Source organism: Trachypithecus francoisi, unplaced genomic scaffold (assembly GCF_009764315.1).
Source record: "Trachypithecus francoisi isolate TF-2019V2 unplaced genomic scaffold, Tfra_2.0 Lachesis_group11, whole genome shotgun sequence".
Classification (NCBI taxonomy): Eukaryota; Metazoa; Chordata; class Mammalia; order Primates; family Cercopithecidae; genus Trachypithecus; species Trachypithecus francoisi.
The window spans coordinates 11,035,421-11,058,219 of record NW_022681456.1 but is presented as its reverse complement, the minus strand read 5'-3'; the positions used below and the strand labels follow the sequence as shown (position 1 = coordinate 11,058,219).

At 48.9% G+C, this 22,799-nt stretch overlaps 2 protein-coding genes across 5 annotated transcripts; one reads left to right on the top strand and one right to left on the bottom strand.

Moving 5' to 3' along the window:
- Positions 1–196: 196 nt before the first annotated feature.
- B3GNT4 (UDP-GlcNAc:betaGal beta-1,3-N-acetylglucosaminyltransferase 4) lies at positions 197–5,324 on the top strand. 2 transcript variants are annotated; one of them, XM_033220309.1, is made up of 2 exons: positions 197–315; positions 2,735–5,324. In XM_033220309.1, exon 2 carries the CDS (start codon positions 2,744–2,746, stop codon positions 3,803–3,805), a length of 1,062 nt encoding a protein of 353 aa, XP_033076200.1. In that variant the 5' UTR covers positions 197–315; positions 2,735–2,743; the 3' UTR covers positions 3,806–5,324. The 2 variants fall into 2 exon arrangements, with proteins under 2 accessions (XP_033076200.1, XP_033076201.1); XM_033220310.1 differs by lacking the exon at positions 197–315 and adding an exon at positions 1,098–1,181 and having other exon boundaries at positions 2,735–3,951.
- DIABLO (diablo IAP-binding mitochondrial protein) lies at positions 4,085–22,634 on the bottom strand. 3 transcript variants are annotated; one of them, XM_033220311.1, is made up of 6 exons: positions 22,451–22,634; positions 20,955–21,087; positions 15,214–15,345; positions 13,711–13,821; positions 13,440–13,536; positions 4,085–4,978 (listed from the first exon to the last, which is right to left on the bottom strand). In XM_033220311.1, the coding sequence occupies exons 1-6, from the start codon at positions 22,498–22,500 to the stop codon at positions 4,782–4,784; spliced, it is 720 nt and encodes a 239-aa protein (XP_033076202.1). In that variant the 5' UTR covers positions 22,501–22,634; the 3' UTR covers positions 4,085–4,781. The 3 variants fall into 3 exon arrangements, with proteins under 3 accessions (XP_033076202.1, XP_033076204.1, XP_033076203.1); XM_033220312.1 differs by lacking the exon at positions 20,955–21,087 and adding an exon at positions 21,088–21,191 and having other exon boundaries at positions 4,185–4,978; positions 22,451–22,549; XM_033220313.1 differs by lacking the exon at positions 20,955–21,087 and having other exon boundaries at positions 4,183–4,978; positions 22,451–22,567.
- Between the last annotated feature and the right edge of the window lie 165 nt (positions 22,635–22,799).

The following is a 22,799-nucleotide window of genomic DNA, read 5'->3' as shown; positions in this document are numbered from 1 at the left end:
GTTCCGCCGCGCGCGTTGGGGTGGGCGGGTGTGGCGCCGGCGTCCTGGGGAGGAGGAGCAGCCTCTGCCCGACCCGCTCGTGCGGATCCCAGGACCGGGCGCGGGACCCGTGCGTCCAGCCCCGGGCGCTGCGGGGACTCGCGGCTGGGACCCCAGAGGGCCCGAACCTGCCCCCGCCAGAACCTCCGCCCCAAATCCCCGCCTCCTCCAGAAGCCCCGCCCACCCCCGAGCCCCGAGCGCTCCGTGCACCTGGGGACCATCCGCCCTGGCTCCGCTGCGCGAGCTCCTCGCCCGTACCCCGGCGCCACGCTCAGGTAGGTTGGGGGCCGGGCCCCCGCTGCTGTGAGGGAGGCTGGGTCACCGTGCGGGGAGGGGCGTCGCCAGGGCGGCGGTGTCTTTGCACCCCGCGGCCCGCTCCCCGGCCCCCTAGGGTCCCGGCGACGACGCCGGCCCCGCCCGGGTGCGGCGCGAGTCTGGCCTCGGCGGGCACGGCTCGGGACCCACGGGCCGCTCGGCTTTGGTTCTCCGGGCTGGGGACAGAGGCCGGAGCCGGGCGTCATAGACCCCGCCAGCCTGGGCCGCCCGCGCCCGACGCGCAGCGCTGCCGCCAACCCCGGCCCGGGGGACCCGCGGGGTGGGTCTCTGCTGCCACCAGCCCTTCAGAGACTGTCGCGTTGAAAGAATGAACCAGAGTTCGCCCCCTGCCCGCGCCGGGGCGGTTTGGGTCACCTAGTCCTGTGGGGACCAGAGGCGGCTGTCGCCCGAGGCCGAGCGCAGCCTCAGGACCTGCGCCCCACCAGAAAGGGTCGTGCGCCCTGCGGCGGGTGGAGAGCCGGGCTCTGGGGTCTCCCCGGCTCCGAGGGCGGCGGGGCGAGGCTGTGCGGCCAGCGCCAGGGGACGCCCGCAGGCCACCGGGGCCGCGGCGCAGCCTGGACTGAAACCTCCCGGGACAGAACCAAGCCACCTGCTGTGCGCCCTTCTCGGTGAATGGCACCGCCGCCCACCCGGGCCCCTCGCCCACAGCCCGCGGTGCTCTCATAACTGAGACTCATGTCCCTTTGACCCTGCCGCCGCCCGGCATCCCGAGCACGGAGACAGTCTCCAGCTGCCCTTCATGCTTCCTCCCCAGCCTTCCGCAGCCCACCAGGGAAGGGGCGGTAGGACTGGCCTTTTACCAAAGGTCGGATTCTTTCACCACCTCAGCCAGACCCCCTCGTCCCCCGTCCCCTCATAGATCTCCAGGGCGCTCAGAAAACTCTGGCCGGTGGCTCACGCCTGTAGTCCCAACGCTTTGGGAGCCCGAGGCAAAGCGGAAGGATCGCTTGAGGCCAGGAGTTCTAGACCAGCCCAGACAACAAAGGGATACCACATCTCCACAAAAAATAAATTAGCCAGGCCCTGCACGCCTGTAGTCCCAGCTACTGGGGAGGCCAAGGCCGGAGGATCGCTTGAACCCAGGAGTTCCAGGCTGCAGTGAGCTATAGTTGTGCCATTGCACTACACTAGAGTCTGGGTGACAGAGACACTGTCTCAAAAAACCAACAAAACCTTAACTCTTTAGCCGGGCCGGCCGCCTCCTACTGTAAACCCGCCGGGCCCCCCTCTCCCTTCTCTCTCCCCTCACTCCTGCCCTGGAGCTACCTGACTCTGCCGTTGGCCTGCAGAGACTCCACGTCTTCAGGAAAGGTCCCACTCCTCACCCAGTTCTTGCTCACACGTCCCTCCATCAAGGAGGGCTTTGTTAGCTACCCCTGGCTATAGGATCCGTCCTCTCCGTCAGCCGATTCGCTGCATGAGATCGTAACTTCTCAGCATACCCGGTTCCTATGTATTTTGTGCTCCCCTCTGAGAGGGCAGCGACCCTGTCTTGCTTGCCACCGCATCCCTAGCACCTAGCAGTTGCTTTTCTGGTGGACGTGGTGGCTGTGGCAGCGGCCGGTGTGGCAGACTGGTCAGAAGTGAAGGGACAGGACGACTTGGCAGTGTAGGTGAAGGGGAGGGGACTGGGGCAGAGGGAGACACCAAAGGGACCAAAATGATGAGAAACTGAAGCCTGGCTTTGCTACTGTGGAGCTCAGGCCACTTCGTTGGATCCTGTCTCCTCATCCTTCTGTTCAGAAATCAGCCCTTAGAGCATGGTGGGAAGGCAGGGCGGGGGGCCTCGGAAGCCATCCCTGATACAAGTCCCCAGCTTTCCTGCTCCCCCCCTTGCTGTGTGTGCTTTGGTGGCCACGGCCACCAAAAGATGACCCGGTGGTGCTGGTTCCTCTCCAAGGGAGGCAGAGCACTCCTGGTCATCTTGGAGATGCCCAACACAGGACCCCACAGGCACCAGGCTTTTTTTGGGAAATGGTGTCAGTTCCATACTTAGTGAATTTGATCCAAGCTAAACTGAGTCTGTGCCTAAAAGCTCGAGTTTCCTGCGAGAATGGCTGGGAACATTTACAGTGTCAGCTGTAAAGTGGCAGCAAGTCATTTTGGGAAAGACAGACCTAGGAGTCCTCAGATGATGGCAGAGGAGGGCAAGGGCTGGCAAAGGAGCTGTGCTTAGCCCATCCTCAGGGGAGGGAGGACTCTGGAAAGAGCCTGAGGACACACTGAGAATAAAAAAAAAGAAGTCCAGAGGCCAGCAAGGATTTAGCTGCGGGGGTGTAGGTTAACTCCTGCCCAGCTCTTGGGGACAGCAACAGGGACCCGGGACTAGACCCTGCTCAGGTGGCTCTCTCCTTGCAGGGACCGGCAATGCTCCGCAGGCTGGGCTGGCTGGTCTCGTACAGCCTGGCTGTGCTGTTGCTTGGCTGCCTGCTCTTCCTGAGGAAGGCGGCCAAGCCCGCAGGAGACCCCACGGCCCACCAGCCGTTCTGGGCTCCCCCAGCACCCTGTCACAGCCGGTGTCCACCCAATCACACAGTGGCTAGCGCTTCTCTGTCCCTGCCTAGCCGTCACCGCCTCTTCTTGACATATCGCCACTGCCGAAATTTCTCTATCTTGCTGGAGCCTTCAGGCTGTTCCAAGGATACCTTCTTGCTCCTGGCCATCAAGTCACAGCCTGGTCACGTGGAGCGCCGTGCAGCTATCCGCAGCACGTGGGGCAGGGCTGGGGGCTGGGCTAAGGGCCGGCAGCTGAAGCTGGTGTTCCTCCTGGGGGTGGCAGGACCCGCTCCCCCAGCCCAGCTGCTGGCCTATGAGAGTAGGGAGTTTGATGACATCCTCCAGTGGGACTTCACTGAGGACTTCTTCAACCTGACGCTCAAGGAGCTGCACCTGCAGCACTGGGTGGTGTCTGCCTGCCCCCAGGCCCACTTCATGCTAAAGGGAGATGATGATGTCTTTGTCCACGTTCCCAATGTGTTAGAGTTCCTGGATGGCTGGGACCCGGCCCAGGACCTCCTGGTGGGAGATGTCATCCGCCAAGCCCTGCCCAACAGGAACACGAAGGTCAAATATTTCATCCCACTCTCAATGTACAGAGCCACCCACTACCCACCCTATGCTGGTGGGGGAGGATATGTCATGTCCAGAGCCACCGTGCGGCGCCTCCAGGCTACCATGGAAGAGGCTGAACTCTTCCCCATTGATGATGTCTTCGTGGGTATGTGCCTGAGGCGGCTGGGGCTGAGCCCCATGCACCATGCTGGCTTCAAGACATTTGGAATCCAGGGGTCCCTGGACCTCTTAGACCCCTGCCTGTATAGGGGGCTCCTGCTGGTGCACCGCCTCAGCCCCCTGGAGATGTGGACCATGTGGGCACTGGTGACAGATGAGGGGCTCAAGTGTGCAGCTGTCCCCATACCCCAGCGCTGAAGGGTGGGTTGGGCAACAGCCTGAGAGCGGACTCAGTGTTGATTCTCTATCACGGTGAGAAACTGATCCCTGCTGGTCTACAGAAAATGCGACTTGGTTTTTGTAACTCCCCTCACCTTGTTAGCTCTGATTAAAAACATGCAACCTGGCTAGCTTGTCTAGCATATGTTGAATGGGAGCCAAAGGGTAGCAAATGCTGCCAGGAACCTGTGGGGGATTCCTGGAGCCACCTGGGGCGCTGCCAGTCTGGGGCCTGAAGGAAGGAGGCTGCATAGGACGCCAGGAGAGAGACGCATTTTCTCTTTTAGATGCAAACAAAATCTTACTCTTCTCCTTTGGATACAATAGAGAACACAAAGGAAAGAAAGGAACAAGAGGCCTGTGTTGAGAGTCCTGTTGAGAGCACCAGGTAAACATTCCGCATCCCTTCCCTTAGTAGTCGTCGTCTTTTCACTCCTTGGCCTGAGCTGTCCTCACAGGGCAGTGAGGGCAGATCAGAGAACACATTAGAAAGACTTTAAAAGCAAATCGTACAAACTGGACAGGTTCCCCGCTCCCCGCCAAAACTCGCATCCCAACAGAGGGAACAAGTACTAAATCATTTTTGACAATGTAAATAATGCTGAAAACAGGTTAAACAGCTCTGAACTTAAGGGCATGGCAAAAAGGATTCCTCTCTCTGACCCAGGTCAGCAAAATGCTTTGGGAGTGAGGTGAAAAAATGGGTGGGTAAGAGCAGCTGTACAGAGTGGGGTGAAATGTTAAACAAGGTACAGTGCCCAAGGGCTGAGAACCAGGTCCACTGCAAGCCTGAGACCACAGGAGGCACTCAGCTCACAAAGGCGTCTCGCCTCATTGGCCAGAGCAGGACCTGCCACCTCTTCTCGGTATAGACACTCATGCCAACCCTGGGCAGGAGGGCATCTGCCCCTGCTTTCCCCACTGAGTGGGGAGACACGGCAGTGGACTCAGGCCCTCAATCCTCACGCAGGTAGGCCTCCTGCTCCAACTCAGCCGGCTCCTCCCCTTCCTCCGGTGTTTTCTGACGGAGCTCTTCTATCTGTGCTTCTGCCAGCTTGGTTTCTGCTTTCCGGGAGAGCTGGTGCACCTCGTCCACCTGCAGTTTCACCAGCTGAATGTGATTCCTGGCAGTTATAGAGGCCTGATCTGCGCCTGCCAAAACATGGGACAATCGGGTTGAGTAGTCGTGCAGGGCAGAAGGCTCACGTGGACGTTGGCCTGGGGGTGCTGTGGCTGTCATTTGAACCCCTCCTGGGGTCATTTTCCTTGACCTCTGCAAAGGAACTTCCACCTCTGTGTTCAGGTCTGGATTTAACCGATACTGTCAAAAACAGTATTTTTCTTCAGCTATCAGCGGCCAACACAATTATTAACTCTCACAATCATCTTTATAGCCACACAGCTTTTAGTACAGACCTTTGATGAATTTTTTTAACTACACATCATCCATTTCTTTTTGACACAGAGATCACGAATAACATCGTCAAAGATCCCTTTCGTCACCCTAATCTTTAAAGGTAAAGGAATGCACAGAAAAATATTGTTACTATAAATTTATATTTATAAATTTTTTAAAATTTTTAAAAAGAAACAGCATAAAAGGTATGAAACATGTTTTATAATTTTTTCACTTAAACGTGTTTTGAAGGCCAGGCGCCGTGGCTCATGCCTCTAATCACAGCACTCTGGGAAGCCAAGGCGGATCACCTGAGGGTCAGGAGTTCAAGACCAGCCTGGCCAACATGGCGAAACCCCGCCTCTACCAAACATACAAAAAAAAAATTAGCCAGGCACAGTGGTGCATGCCCGTAATCCCAGCTACTTGGGAGGCTGAAGCGGGAGAATCACTTGGACCCAGGAGGCGAAGGCTGAAGCGAGCCAAGATCGTGCCACTGCACTCCAGCCTGGATGACAGAGACTCCATCTCAAAAAAAAAAAAGGCAGGTGCAGGGGCTCATGCCTGTAATCCTAGCACTCTGGGATGCCGAGGAGGGTGGATTGCCTAAGCTCAGGAGTTCGAGACCAGCCTGGGTAACACGGTGAAACCCTGTTTCTACTAAAATACAAAAAAATTAGCTGGGTGTGGCGGAGTGTACCTGTAGTCCCAGCTACTTGGAAGGCTGAAGCAGGAGAACTGCTTGAACCTAGGAGGCAGAGGTTGCAGTGAGCTGAGATGGCCACTTCACTCCAGCCTAGGCGACAGAGTGAAACTCGTCTCCAAAAAAAAAAAAGTGTGTGAGCTCTCATTTTACCTGCTGCTAGTTAGTGTATTTCATCATCTGGGTATACACATTTTATCAATTCATCTATAGAACATTTTGATCTTTTTTTACTGCATTACCAAGAACCTTCAGTACAATGCTGACAGGTAGTGGAGAATGGCAGGCATCCTCCTCTTCTGACTTTGATGAAAACACTTCTGATAGTTCACACAATTACGTAGGATTATAGTTAACCTTTATTACATTAAGAAAAGTATCTTTTCATAATTGTACTTAGATTCGAATCATAAATGGCTACATTTTATTGAAGATGTTTTGGGCATATATTGAGATAATTAAGTGGTTTTTCTCGTTTAATCTATGGATGTATCATCTCAAGTAGAATTATGTATTTTTTTTTTTTGAGGAGGCGTCTCTATAATAGTTTTTTACAGTGGTGAACTATCACTCTATTTTGAGGGTAAATGGCTACGTTGGATTTACGGCTACATTTTGAAGTGATACTGAACTAGACCTTCTCATTTTGGTGCTGCCCTAGCCCCAGTTTGGGATCGGGGCTATGCTGGCTTCATACAGTTGTAATATGAGGCTTGTCATTACTTTCTATGTTTAGGTACACTTACAGTAACATAGGTATTCTAGTTTTGGGAGATTTGACACAACTCTCCCACGAAACATCCTAGGCCCTGGTGTCCATTTCGGGGACATCAAAATCTTTGAATACCATTTCTACCTTTTTTTTTTTTTTGAGATGGAGTCTCACTCTTATCACCCAAGCTGGAGTGCAGTGGCATGATCTCGGCTCAGTGCAAGCTCCACCTCCTGGGTTCACGCCATTCTCCTGCCTCAGCCTCCCAAGTAGCTGGAACTACAGGTGCCCACCACCATGCTTAATTTTTTTTTTTTTTTTTTTGTACTTTTAGTAGAGATGGGGTTTTACCATGTTAGCCAGGATGGTCTGTCTCACCTCATGATCCACCTGCCTCGGCCTCCCAAAGTGCTGGGATTACAGACGTGAGCCACCGTGCCTGGCCACTGTTTCTACTTTTATAGTTATTTATTTTTGGATATGGAGTTTCGCTCTGTTGCCTAGTGTGGAGTGCAGTGGCACAATCTCGGCTCACTGCAACGTTGGCCTCCTGGGTTCAAGCGATTCTCCTGCCTCAACCTCCTAAGTAGCTAGGATTACAGGTGTATGCCATCATGCCTGGTTAGTTTTTATATTTTTAGTAGAGACAGGGTTTCACCATGTTGACCTGGTTGGTTTCAAACTCCTGGCCTCAAGTGCTGAGATTACAGTTTTTTTTTGAGATAGGGCCTAACTCTTGCCCAGGCTGGGGTGCAGTGGCACAATCATGGACCCCTGTAGCCCTGAACTCATGGCTCTTAAGTGATCCTCCGACCTCAGCTTCCCAAGTAACTGGAACCACAGGTGTGTACCACCATACTCGGCTAGTTTTTTTCGACTTTTTGGTAGAGATGGGGTCTTGCTATGTTGCCTAGGCTGGTCTTGAATTACTGGGCCCAAGTGACCCTCCTGCCTCAGCCTCCCAAGTACTGGGATTACAATTGTGAGCCACTGTGCCCAACCTAGTCTTATATAGATTCTTTGAGACTGACATAAAGATCATAATATTCTCATATTAAAAAAAAAAAAAGATTATTTCTGATGTTACTTTACCACTCTCTCTAAAAAATCATACTTACCAAATCTTTGCCTAATTTTTCAGGCTTTTCAAGAGAGCAGATTTTGCCTGATTGTTCCTATTTAACTACTTCTAATATGTTCCATTTTTCTCATTTTGCCTTTCTGATAACTGAGTTAAAGTTTAACTTGCTTATTTTCAGTACTGTTACAGTAAATACCTGTCATTCAGTCTTTGTATTTATGACATAGGTGTAAATCTCCCTTTAAGAGCTACTTTTGTCTACAGCCTCCCAGTTCTCCTATATACTGTGCTTGTCATCACCATTCTAAATATTTTTAAATTTCCATTTAAATTTTTTTAGCCTGTAGTTTTTAAGAAGCATGTTTTTAAACTTTGTAGACATAAGGAATTTTTTTTTTTTTTTTTTTTTGAGACAGATTGTCGCTCTGTCACCCAGGCTGGAGTGCAGTGGCCAGATCTCAGCTCACTGCAAGCTCCGCCTCCTGGGTTTACGCCATTCTCCTGCCTCAGCCTCCCGAGTAGCTGGGACTACAGGCGCCCGCCACCTCGCCCGGCTGGTTGTGTTTTTTAGTAGAGATGGGGTTTCACCGTGTTAGCCAGGATGGCCTCGATCTCCTGACCTCGTGATCCGCCCGTCTCAGCCTCCCAAAGTGCTGGGATTACAGGCTTGAGCCACCGCGCCCGGCAGGAATTTCTTTATTAGTGGTAGATTGAAGGCTGGTGAATGTGATATATCAACTTTTTTTTTTTTTTGAGATGGAGTCTTGCTTTGTTGCCCAGGTTACAGTGCAGTGGCACAATCTTGGCTCACTGCAACCTCCACCTCCCGGGTTCACGCCATTCTCCTGCCTCAGACTCCTGAATAGCTAGGACTACAGGTGCCTGCCACCATGCCCGGCCAATTTTTTTGTAGTTTTAGTAGAGATGGAGTTTCACTGTGTTAGCCAGGATGGTCTTGCTCTCCTGACCTCGTGATCCACCCGCCTCGGCCTCCCAAAGTGCTGGGATTACAGTTGTGAGCCACCACGCCCGGCCGATATATCAACTTTTTAAATGATTTTGTTGTCTCTTCCTTTTGTCACCTGGTACAAAATTTACTTTGTGTCTTAGAAGAATATGAAGATTTAGAGGGAGGGGACAAAGTTTTATATTCAGTATATATACATTTATCAGGTGTTTAAAAATCACTCTGCGAAACCAGCCTGGGAAACTTAGCGAAACTCTGTTTCTACTAAAAATAAAAAAATTAGCCAGGGCATGATGGTGTGCACCCGTAATCCCAGCTACTGGGGAGGCTAAGGTAGGGAGGATCACTTGAGTCCAGGAGGTTGAGACTACAGCAAGCTATGATCTATGATCCATTGCTGCATTCCCGCATGGACCTTGTGTCTGTCACACACACATATCTGATTTTCCTTTAGTTAAAAAAAAAAAAAAAAATCACAGACGGGCACAGTGGCTCACACCTGCAATCCCAGCACTTTTGGGAGGCTGAGGCAGGCGGACTGCCTTAGCTCAGGAGTTTGAGACTAGCTTGGGCAACATGGTGAAACCCCATCTCTACCAAAAAATAAAGATTAATTGGGTGTGGTGGTGACTGCCTGTGGTCCTAGTTACTCAGGAGGCTGAGACAGGATTGCTTCAGCCTGGGAGGCAGAAGTTACAGTGAGCCAAGATCAAGGCACTCCAACCTGGGTGACAGAGTGAGACCCTGTCTCCAAAATAAAAAATCAAAAATCATACTGAGCTGGGTGCAGTGGCTCAGCTCACGCCTGTGATCCTAGCACTTTGGGAGGCCAAGGCGGGAGGATCACTTGAGCCCAGGAGTTCAAAATCAGCCTGGGCAACATAAAAAAGAAAATTAGTTGGGCTACTTGGAAGGCTGAAATGGGAAGATGGCTTGAGCCCAGGTCAAGGCTGCAGTAAGCTGTGATCATGTCATTACACTCCAGCCTGGGCAACAGAGCAAGACCCTGTCTCCAAAACAAATTCTGTTCTTTTTTTTTTTTTTTTTTTTTTTTTTTTTTTTTGAGACGGAGTCTCGCTCTGTCGCCCAGGCTGGAGTGCAGTGGCCGGATCTCAGCTCACTGCAAGCTCCGCTGCCCGGGTTCACGCCATTCTCCTGCCTCAGCCTCCCAAGTAGCTGGGACTATAGGCGCCCACCAGCCTCGCCCGGCTAGTTTTTTGTATTTTTTAGTAGAGACGGGGTTTCACCGTGTTAGCCAGGATGGTCTCGATCTCCTGACCTTGTGATCCGCCCATCTCGGCCTCCCAAAGTGCTGGGATTACAGGCTTGAGCCACCGCGCCCGGCCAACAAATTCTGTTCTAATCCTTAATAGCTTTAATTTTTTTGGTCTTCTTGACCTGCAAGCGTGCTCAGAAAATTAAGTATTACACACATCTCTGAGATCTCCTTGTAATTCTCAGTTTTTGCCTTATTAAGTACATGTTTCATGATTGATGTCTTAAAGAATTGTTCTGTCCTACTGATTGCTTTTTATCTTGAATGCTTTCTTTGATTTAGCTAGATTTTTTGGAACACAATCTAAAAGTGTCATTTAATAAGTTTAGTTTTACTGTAATCACTGATGTTTGAAATTATTCCTATAATTTTTTTTTTAAAATTTGAGATGGGGTTTCGCCATGTTGGCCTCGAACTCCTGACCTCAGCTGATCCACCTGCCTCGGCCTTCCAAAGTGCTGGGATTATAGGTGTGAACCACTGCGCCTGGCCCAGTTTTGTATTTTCTAATTAATGGGTTTTCTTTTTAAATCTTTCCTGCCTCAATTGAAGCTACCAAGTTTCCTGCCACTCCTACTAATTCTCTGCAGTGTTTAACAATGTCTAATGTCATTAGCATGTTTTCACTTTCCCAAATTTAAAAACTTGTTTTATTTAAAAACTTGTTTTACGGCCGGGCGCGGTGGCTCAAGCCTGTAATCCCAGCACTTTGGGAGGCCGAGACGGGTGGATCCACAAGGTCAGGAGATCGAGACCATCCTGGTCTACACGGTGAAACCCCGTCTCTACTAAAAAATACAAAAAACTAGCTGGGCGAGATGGCGGGCGCCTGTAGTCCCAGCTACTCTGGAGGCTGAGGCAGGAGAATGGCGTAAACCCAGGAGGCGGAGCTTGCAGTGAGCCGAGATCGCGCCACTGCACTCCAGCCTGGGCGACAGAGCTAGACTCCGTCTCAAAAAAAAAAAAAAAAAAAACTTGTTTTACACTCACAACTTTTGGAAAAAAATTTTAGTAGCTCCTTTCAAAACTGATTTTTCCTTCTTCATAGTTCTTCCAGAAGGTGTATGCAGGTGGTACTTTGAGTCTATGTCTGAGGGTATCTTTTATTGTCACTTTTTAATGGTAGTTGGCTACACGTAAAATCCTAGGTTATTACGTATCGTCACCTCTAGTGTTGTGGAGAAGATGCCTCATGTTTGATTCTACTTCCTTTGTAGGTAATCTATTTTTTTCTTAGTAGCTTTTGGGATTTTGCTCTGAATCTTTTTGTTATGCTGTTACTTTATTATTTGCTTATTTATTTATTTGTTTTTTGAGAGAGTCTTGCTGTGTTGCCCAGGCTGGAGTGCAGTGGTGTGATCTTAGGTCATTGCAAGCTCCGCCTCCCAGGTTCCCACCATTCTCCTGCCTCAGCCTCCTGAGTAGCTGGGACTATAGGCGCCTGCCACCACACGTGGCTAATTTTTTTGTATTTTTAGTAGAGACGGCATTTCACCGTGTTAGCCAGGATGGTCTCCATCTCCTGACCTCGTGATCTGCTCACCTCAGCCTCCCAAAGTGGTGTGAGCCACTGCGCCCAGCCATTTTTTTGTTTTTAAGACAGGGTCTTGCTTAGTCAACCACGATGGGGGTGCACTGGCCTGATCATGGCTCACTGCAGCCTCAACCTCCAGGGCTCAAGTGATCCGCTCATCTCAGCATCCCAAGAAGCTGGAACTACAGGCGCCCACCACCATGCCTGGCTAATTTTTTTGTAGAGACAGGGTTTCATCATGTTGTCAAGTCTGGTCTTGAACTCCTGAGCTCAAGTGATCCACCTGCTTAGGCATCCCAAAGTGCTGGGATTACAACAGTTAGGAGCCACTGCACCTGGACCAGATTTTTTGTTAAAAAAGTGAAATCATAAGGCCGTGCACAGTGTCTCATGTCTATAATCCTAGCAGTTTGAGCGGCCAAGGTGGGCGGATGGGCAACATGGCAAAACCCTGTCTCTGCCAAAAACACATAATCCCAGCTACTTGGGAGACTGATGTGGTAGGATCGCTTGAGCCCAGAGGCTGAGGCTGTAGTAAGCAGTGAGTCATGATTGTACCACTATACTCCAGCCTGGTGATAAAGTAAGACCAAAAAAAAAAAAATCTGTTTACAACTTGTTAGCCCTTTTATGAGTTCTACGAAAATGTCTACTTTTTTCAGATAATGCTTATACATCCTATCCTCCTTTTCTCCTTCTAGATCTAAGCATATCCTCCTGTTCACTGCACCCAGCAATCCTCTGCCATCTTTGTGTGGCACAACTATAATGCTGCTTCCACACTTCTGTTGTTTCATTCTTTGTTCCAAATCTCCGATTCCTCAGGATCACTAATAATCCTTTTTCTGGGCCAAGCGCAGTGGCTCATGCCTGTAATCCCAGCACTTTGGGAGGCTGAGGCAGGTGGATCACCTGAAGTCAGGAATTCGAGACCAGCCTGGCCAACATGGCAAAACGCCTTCTCTATTAAAAATACAAAAACTAGTTGGGTTGTGGTGGTGGGTGCCTATAATCCCAGTTACTTGGGAGGCTGAGGCAGGAGAATCACTTGTACCCAGGAGGCGGAGGTTGCAGTAGGCCTAGATGGTGCCATTGCACTCCACCCTGGGTGACAGGAACAAAACTCAGTTTCAAAAAAAAAAAAAGAAATTTCTGTGAGCCTACCTCGTTTGGAACCACTCAGGTAGGATGTTCTACGATGGGCACCTTGGGGTACTAAGGTGCAGAGGGCAAAGCACCAGCTGCTAGGAGAAGCAAAGGCTTTGGAATTCAACATACTTGGCTCAGTGGCTCATGCCTATACTCCCAGCACTTTGGGAGGCCAAGGTGGGTAGACTGCTTGAGCCTAGGATTTCGAGATTAGCCTGTGCAACATGGTAACACTCCATCTCTATTTTATAAAAAAAAAAAAAAAAGACCTACTCAGCTGAGTCCCAGCTTGGCCGCTTGCTCACCACACCATCTGCTCTCTAGTTTCTTCACATATAAAAAGTGCCTGCGAAATGCTTACCACAAAGCCTGACACAGACAAGTAATTTGTCCTGGTTTTGCCACTGACTATGATTCCACGTCTCATTTTCTCCATCTGTACAAAAAGGTTCACACAGATTAAATCATCTCAAGTCTCATCCAATGGTGTAATTCGATGATTGTTAATAAACTGTATTACCAAAAACTCAAACTATTTGGAAGCAATCCAGTTTTCCAATGGTAATAGTTGTATCATTTCTTCATTCTGAAGATATAACCTAGGTCTGGTCTGCAAGGGTATGCTCATTTTTTCTATTGTGTAAATAAAATGTTGGTTAGATAGGAAGTGGGGAAAATTTCTCAAAGTTAGAGCCACTTAGACCATCTAATATAAAGCCCTCATTTTAGAAAACCAGATGAAAACTCAAATGGCACCTCTAGTTAAAAAAGCACCAACAAAAAACTTGAACCTACCAGTCTGATATGCAGCTTCTGCTGCCATCTCTGAAAGACCAACTGCAGTCATCCAAGTGGTTTCCAGCTTCAAGTATTCTTGGTGTTTCGAATTCATCTATATAAATCAAGCAAAGTGCTTCAGACAGTATGAGAGGTCTAGCCCATTTAAATGGACTTAAAGTAGAAGATTTAGAGAACACTGATTATATTGATTAGACTTAATTCAATAATTTAGATACCACATGAGGTAGGTGCACTAACACAGAAATGCCTAGAACTTTCTGCTTACCTCAGCTCTGGCTCCTATGATCACCTGCCACACTTCATCTTCCTCCTGTGAATTCATTTTCCCAAGTAAACTTGTATATTGTCGGTAAAGAGAAATTAAGGTATAAACAGCCTACAAATACAGAATGAACAAGTCTGAGTAAAATAACTGAGACATATCAGAAGGAATAGAGAGATTTCTACCTCAAGGAAATTAAGTTCCACCACAGCAAACTGGCTCTTCCATCCTGCTGCCTCAATTAAACTGCACTATTATCCTATGAAGTAAAGGTATCAGGACATTAGTATCTCCGTCTGTAAACTTCTGTGTTTTTAAAAGCTTGTCAGCAGTTCAGACACAGAAACAGAAAACAATGCAAGGGAAAAATCTAAAGGTTGAGGGGAAAAAAAGCTGCTGGAAAATGTATGTAAAACAAATGCACAAATGAGACTTCAATACTTTTCATTAACCATATACTCTTTAAAAAAGTTTTATTGACTGGGTGCGGTGGCTCACGCCTGTAAACCTAGCACTTTGGGATCCCAAGGCAGGTGGATCACCCGAAGTCAGGAGTTCGAGACCAGCCTGGCCAACATGGCGAAACCCCGCCTGTACTAAAAATACAAAAAATTAGCCGGACGTGGTGGTGCATGCCTGTTATCCCAGCTACTCAGGAGGCTGAGGAAGGAGAACTGCTTGAACCCAGGAGGTGGAGGTTGCAGTGAGCTGAGATCATGCTACTGCACTCCAGCCTGCGTGAGCAAGACTCCATCTCAAAAAATTTATTATTTTTTACGAATAGGATGCTCTGTCACCCAGACTGAAGTGCAGTGGCATGTTCACAGTTCACTGTAACCTCAAACTCCTAGACTCAAGTGATCTTCCCACCTCAGTCTCTGGAGTAACTGGGACTACAGACACACAACGCACCATGCCTGGCTAAGTTTAAAATTTTTTTTCTGGTAGAGATAGGGCTTGCTACATTGACTGGGCTGGTCTTGAGCTCCTGGCCCCAAGTGATCCTCCCGCCTTGGTCTCCCAAGCTGCTGCTGGGATTACAGATGTGAGCCACCACGCCTGGCCCATATACTCTCTTTTCTGTTAGCTTAGATCAGTGGTTTTTAACTAATCCTCACAGAGAAACCTCTGTTGATGGACCATGGCCCTGTGCCCCTAACTGCACCACATAAGCTCTACTTCTGTTTTATATACTAGGCTGCCACATTTAAGATTTTTCTGAAAAAAAGGTTCCTGGAAAAAGTCTAAAAACTAGTGATTTAGATCAGGGCTCAGCAAACGTTTTTTGTGAAGGGCCTGACAGTAAATATTTTAGGCTTTGTGGGCCTTACAGCCTCTGCTGAAACTACTCAAATCCTCAAGAACCGTTACTGACAATACATAAACAAAGAGGCCTGGCTATGTTTCCATCAAATACCAATATGGGCATCAGACACAATTTGGTTGTGAGCCATTATTTGCTAAACCATGGTTTAGAAGATCAAGAGTTAACAAGAGGAGACATACCTTAGTATATTCAGTAATAGCTTCAATCAATGCATATGTGGTCTGAGAGAGAAAGGTAGAGGTGCTATCTGTTACCAAAGACACCGCCCTCCTCATCAATGCTTCACTACTAAGGGAATGAGGCTCCGATTTCTGAAAGACACAAACATTGTCACTCAACCTCTAAAGCTCAAACTGAGAACTTTTTCACAAATTGGCAAGTAAAAAACATAACTGTCATGCTGCTTAGTGTTTTAGGCTGAAACTGCACTATATTCCTTTGGGTTATATTTTTTAAGGCCTTATTTTGGCAATTTAAGACAATATAGAAAAATAATTCCGGAGTATGCTTTCTAAACAACTTTCATTCTCTGCTCCAAAAAGCAAATTATTTCTTTATATATAAAATAAAATGCAGTGGGGTGCGGTGGCTCACACCTGTAATACCAACACTTTGAGAGGCAGAAGCAGGCGGATCACTTGAGGTCAGGAGTTTGAGACCAGCCTGGCCAACATGGTGAAACCCTGACTTTACTAAAAAATACAAAAATCAGCCGGGTGGTAGTGGTGTTCATCTGTAATCCCAGCTACTCAGGAGGCTGAGGCAGGAGAATCGCTTGAACCCAGGAGGCAGAGGTTGCAGTGAGTCAAGACTGTGCCAGTGCACTCCAGCCTGGGCGACAGAGCAAGACTCTTGTCTAAAAAAACAAACAGTGCCAGGCACGCTGGCTTACGCCTGTAATCCCAGTACTTTGGGAGGCTGAGGCAGGCGGATCACGAGGTCAGGAGATTGAGACCATCCTGGCCAACATGGTGAAACCCTGTCTCTACTAAAAATACAAAAATTAGCTGGGCGTGGTGGCACGCGCCTATAGTCCCAGATACTTGGGAGGCTGAGGCAGGAGAATCACTCAAACCCAGGAGGTGGAGGTTGCAGTGAGCTGAGATTGCACCACTGCACTCCAGCCTGGTGACAGAGTGAGACTCCATCTCAAAAACGAACAGGCCGGGCGCGGTGGCTCAAGCCTGTAATCCCAGCACTTTGGGAGGCCGAGACAGGTGGATCACGAGGTCAGGAGATCGAGGCCATCCTGGCTAACACGGTGAAACCCCGTCTCTACTAAAAACTACAAAAAACGAGCCGGGCGAGGTGGCAGGCGCCTGTAGTCCCAGCTACTTCGGAGGCTGAGGCCGGAGAATGGCGTAAAACCCGGGAAGCGGAGCTTGCAGTAAGCTGAGATCCGGCCACTGCACTCCAGCCTGGGCGACAGAGCGAGACTCCGTCTCAAAAAAAAAAAAACAAAAACAAACAAACAAAACTGATTATAACAAATTGGTAAGATTACAATTCATTCATTAACAGTGTTCGATACCTGAGACACAAGTCTCAACAAGACATTCTCTGCCCTCAAACACAGGTGCAGGGGTAGAGAGAGGAGGATGACGGGCTAACAGAACTAGAAAAATGAACACAATCATGTATCATGGAAGCTGTGGGAGGAGCATGTATGAGCTACAGTGGCGGCATGCAGAAGGGAGCAATCAGTTTTATGCTGAGTGCTAATAGCTTAGAAAAGGCTTCACAAATTTGATGAGGATTAAGCTAAATCTAAGGGGGCTGGGCACAGTGGCTCACGCCTGTAATCCCAATACTTTGGGAGGCCGAGGCGGGTGGATCACAAGGTCAAGAGATCGAGACCAACCTGGCCAACATCGTGAAACCCCAACTCTACTAAATATACAAAAAAAAAAAAAAAAAATTAGCCGGGCATCGTGGTGGGCGCCTGTAGTCCCAGCTACTCAGGAGGCCGAGGCAGGAGAATTGCTTGAACCCGGGAGGCGGACGTTGCAGTGAGCCAAAATTGTGCCACTTCACTCCAGCCTGGGCGACAGAGTGAGACTGTCACAAAAAAAAAAAAAAGTGGATGAGGGGGGCAATTCTGAGCAGAATGAAGCAGTACAGTGTTGATGGGGGGACCTCAGCTATTTTATTTTTTTGAGAAAACAGACACAAATTAGGTGGGCGTGGTGGCGGGTACCTGTAATCCCAACTACTCAGGAGACTGAGGCAGGAGAACTGCCTGAACCCAGGAGTTGGAGGCTGCAGTGAGCCGAGATTACGCCATTGCACTCCAGCCTGGGCAACAAGAGTGAAACTTGTCTCAAAAAAAAAAAAAAAAAAAAATCAATCACTCTGTTGTGTCTTGTTTCTGCGACTCAGAGTATAAACACTCAGAATCACTGCATGTTGAAAGAGGCAGTCAAGAACTATTTCTGATATGAACAATCAAGAACTTTCTATTTCAATCAAATAATTAAGTATTCATTAGGCACCTTATACAGGACTACAAACGGAATACACTTCTGCTCACAAGAAGCTAATTTTGTCTCAACATTCTGAGAGTCTTCATAATGTGCTACATTTTATAATGTGTTTTCACTTGTTCCTCACAACAGTCCAATTATTATCCTTTTTTACAAGCAATGACATGGAAGCTCAGAACAGTTATATAACTTTTCCAAAAAGTCACATCTAGACCTCAAACCAAATCTCACTTCAAAGTCTGTACCCTTCCCATTATGCTCTGATGAGTCAGGAGAGTGCCAAAGGATTATCATCAAGTATCAAAATATACAATATTAAGTGGCCAGAAAGGAGACAGTTGTTGGACAGGAATAAGGAAAGGCTTTAAACAGAGGTGAGATTTGGTACTAAAGACACCTAGAATCAGAATGGCCAGGCATCTTGGAGAATAGGTTAACAATGAGGAAAAGAATACTTGTGTTGCAGGGGATGTCCAGGGATCTAGCCTGGTTGAAGCAATGGCACAAGAGAGACGAGACCCACTAGGGTCCTGGGTGCAGGGAGACTTAAGTTTGATTTTAGTTCTGAACGCCTCATGGAAAGCCACAGTAGGTTTTTCATTTCTCATTCTGTTGCCCAGGATGGAGTACAGTGTTGTATTCCTTCCAGTGTTGATCCCAGCTCATTGTAGCCTTGAACTCCTGGGATCAAATGATCCTCCTGCCTCCCAGGTAGCTAGGACTACAGATACACACCACCACACCTAGCTAATTATTTTTTGTAAAGGGGTGGTCTCTCTATGTTTCCCAGGCTGGTTTCAAACTCTTGGCCTACAGTGATCCTCCCACCTCAGCCTCCAAAAGTACTGGGATCACAAGAGAGAGCCATTGTGCGTAGCTGACCACTGAGGGGTTTTGAAGAATGGAAGTGGCACTGCTGTACTAAATGACTAGAGGCCCCAGTCATGTGGCCCAGAACTGAGGTTAACTGGGCTTAGAAAGTAATATAACTGAGAAAGGACAAACCTAAAAAAAAAAAAAAAAAAAAAAAAAAAACCAAAAAACTTTTGAATGAAAAATCAAAGGGTGTCCCAATTGTGGCCGAAAATGGCCTGGTATTCAAGTGAGGGGTTTTAGGGCTATGGATTCATCATCATACAGAGATGACAACTGAAGTGAGGCACAGTAAGGTGAGGGCTCAGGAGTGAGCCATAAATGCTGAAAATACTTGTGATACATGGAATTTATCTTCCTTTTGTGATGAACACACACGTAAGTGGCAGGAATATTTCGCTGAAATGGAGCTTGCTGGTTTCCTCTCTAGCTCTTCCCCATAAAACAAATAAGCTATGATTTTTTTAAGTGAAGTGCCACTTTTATATCAACTACCTGACGGCTCCACCTGGATGTTTCCCAGACATCTTAGAAATTACATTTCCAAAAATTTTTTTCCTTTCAAAACCCACTCCTCTTCATCCTACTAAATGGCATCGCCATTCATTCAGTTGCTACGGCCTTTAAAAAATCTTGGAATCTAGACCAGTGGTCCCCAACCTTTATGGCACCAGGGACCGGCTCTGTGGAAGACAATTTTTTCATGGACTGGGTGGGGCAACAATGGTTTCAGGATGAAACTTCCACCTCAGATCATCAGGCATTAGTTAGATTCTTATAAGGAGCACACAACCTAGATCCCTTGCATGTGTAGTTCACAACAGGTTTCGTGCTCCTATGAGAATCTCATGCCACTGCTGATCTGACCAGAGGCGGAGCTCAGGTGTAATGCTCGCCTGCCCACCACTCACCTCCTACTGTGCAGCCTGCTTCCTATCAGGCCACAGACCAGTACCAGCCCAGGGGTTGGGGGCCCCTAATCTAGAGAATACACTCCACAACCAATCCATCAGCAACTCCTGCTAACTACGTTCAGCTAAATTCTCCCCACCTCTTCTGCTTGCCTGGTCCAAGCCAGTATCATTTCATGCCTAGATAGAGCAACAGCCTGTGAGTCTTCCTAGTTCCACACAGCAGCCTTTGAAAACTTTTAAAATTTATGTCAGATCATAATACTTCTGTGTTAAAAATCCTCTATGATGGCCAGGTGCGGTGGCTCAGGCCTGTAATTCCAGCACCTTGGGAGGCCAAGGCATGTGGATCGCCTGCGGTCAGGGATTGGTGACCAGCCTGGCCAACATCGTGAAACCCCGTCTCTACTAAAAATACAAAAATTAGCTGGGTCTGGTGGCACACCCCTGTAATCCCAGCTACCCGGGAGGCTGAGGCATGAGAATCGCTGGAACCTGGGAGGCGGAGGTTGCAGTGAGCCAAGACTGTGCCATTGCACTCCAGCCTGGCAACAGAGTGAGACTCTGTCTTAAAAAAAAAAAAAAAATTCCTCTGCGGCTTCTTTTTCAGAAAACCCAAAGCCTTACAACAATGGCCCACAAAATACAAAGTACACAATCTGATTATCAGTTAACTCTCTGGCTTCATCTATTACTGTCTCCCCGATTCCACTCCAGCCACATTAGCCTCCCTGCTCCTCAGACATATCAGACATAGTTCTGCTTCTAGGTCTTTGTCCTGAGTTCCTTCTGTCTGGCAAGCTCCTCCCCGCACCAGACAGCATAATGGCTCTTTCAGAACATTCAGATCTCTACTGCACCTTATCAGAGTAGCCTGACCACCTTTATCTAAAACAAAACAACCCCCTCCCAGAATTGCCTGTTCACTTACCTCATTTGTTTTGTTTTGTTTTTGAGAAAAGGTCTTGCCATGTCGCCCAGGCTGGGAGCAGTGGTGAGATCATAGCTCACTGCAGCCTCAAACTCCTGGGCTCAAGTGATCTTCCTGCCTCAGCCTCCTGAGTAGTTGCGACTACAGGTGTGAGCCACCACACCTGGCTAATTTTTTTCTTTTTTGTAGAGACAGAGTTTCCCTATTTTGCCCAGGCTGCTCTCAAACTCCTGAGTTCAAGCCATCCTCCCACCTCGGCCTCCCAAAGCTCTGGGCATCAGCCACTGTGCCCGGCCCTGTTTTCTTCCTACCATTTATCACCAGTTGATATTTTATATTTGTTTATTTTCTCCTCTTTCATCTCCACAAAGCGTTTTGTGAGAGCAAGAATTTTTTGTTCATGCTTACATTCTCAGTGTCTTGCACATAAAAGTTGCTCAATAAATTTCTGTTGAATCAAAGACTACTTTGTTGATAGACTGTAATATTCTCTTATTTCTCTCTACTCGCTTTATACAATCTGATGTGCTATTCCTACCAAATGAGACAATCAAAATGAGAATATTAATACATCTGCTCAACTGTGAAAAGATGCTGGTACTGTGGGGGAAGGGATGGGAGCACTGGGTAAAACTATGGTAGCTTGTCTAATGCTTCATTGCCCACTTGAGACTTCAAGAGGACACGGTGCACTAGATAAGAATCACTGCACACGACAGTACCTGTGCAATAGGAACCGCACACAGGGTTACTCCAAAGCCAACCGTCACAGTTTTGTGCCATGGTCTTATCAATTCTGAGAAACACCGCTTCTTAAAGTTAGCCACAACAGGAACACACAAACACTGTCTGTACCTGAAAGTAGAAGTCAGATTTCATAAGGCACGACCGCCAATCTGTAACAGGCTCTTGGATTTACTTGCAGGGGCTGTAAATTCAAACTCGAGCCAAGCAGGAACCTAAATGAGGATGCAGGACAGCTGAGGGGTTTTGAAATTTTCAACATACAGCAAGTTTAAAATGTTGCCTCAGGTAGGGTGTGGTGGCTCACGCCTGTAATTCTAGCACTTGGAAGGCCAAGGACAAGGCGGGAGGATCACTTGAGCCCAGAAGTTCACGACCAGCCTGGGCAACATGGCTGGCAACATGGCCCGGTGTCTATTTAATAAAAAAAAGAAGGCCGGGCGCGGTGGCTCACGCCTGTAATCCCAACACTCTGGGAGGCCGAGGCAGGTGGATCACTTGACGTCAGGAGTTTGAGACCAGCCTGGCCAACATGGTGAAACCCCGTCTCTACTTAAAACACAAAAATTAGCCCGGAGTGGTGGCACAGTCCTGTAATCCCAGCTACTCGGGAAGCTGAGGCAGGAGAATCGCTTGAATCTAGGAGGCAGACGTTGCAGTGAGCAGAGAGCGCCCTACTGCACTCCAGCCTGGGCAATAGAGGGAGACTCAGTCTCAAACAAAACAAAACAAAACAAAACGAAATTAGCCGGGCGTGGTGGCGGGCGCCTGTAATCCCAGCTACTCGAGAGGCTGAGGCTGAGAATTGCTTGAACCCGGGAGATCTCGCCACTGCACTCCAGCCTGGGCGAGACAGCCAGATCCTGTCTCAAAATAAAAAATAAAAACATAACATAACAAAATAAAATATAACAAATAAAATAAAATATTGTCTTAAAACATTTTAGAAACGGATGCCACAATAACCGCTCCTGCAGGCAGGATTTAGCTCTGGACCCCTGGCCTGGGTGTCAGGTGTGTGTTACGGTCCCGCTACAATCGCCCAAAAGCCTGCAGGGCTAGGAAGGGAGCCCCGCGCCGAGGTCCCCCGCGCGTGCTCCCCGGGCTCCTTCTGCCTTCGGGAAGACGTCCTTAGACGCTCCCCTCCCTTCCCAGGCTCCCCCATGCCGTGTCCCTCCTCCTCTCCACGTCTCCTCAGGGACTTCGAGGGGATGACGCGAGCTGGTCGGGAGGCGGGAGGGGTCTAGGGGACTCGTTTCTAGAAAATGGACGAACTGAAAAGGAAGCCGGCTTGACCCAAGGGGCAGAGGCGGGACTGTCCTCAGTCCTCCCGAGCGGGGCGAGACGCCGCTACCCAGCTAGGCCGACGAGGGATGTGCGCCTAAGAAAAGCGGGCGCTGCGGTCCGGGCCACAGCGCTGTCCGCGTCGGTCCCTCCCTCTGGTCCTGTCCCCTCTACGCGGCGGCAGCGGTACCTGAAGAGTGAGGTTACACTGCGCGACAACCAACTCTTCAGAGCCGCCATCGTGCAGCGGGCGGACGCCGGACGCACACGCCGGAAGTGACGCAGCTTCGTGAGCCCGGGGCCGGGCACGGCCTCCACCAGAGAGAGCCTCACCCCATGACCACGCCCCCACACAAGGAAGCAGTCGGGATTGGGCAGACAGGGGGAAAGGGGACAAAGCTTAGGGCAACGGCTGTAACGGCCGCGCAAGGCAACCAACCGCCGGAACTTCCGCGCGGGGCGGGGCATACGCAGGGCCTGAGGGCGCGGAGCTGAGTCGGACACCGTGACGCTAGCGGGTGGGCGGGGACTCAACTCCG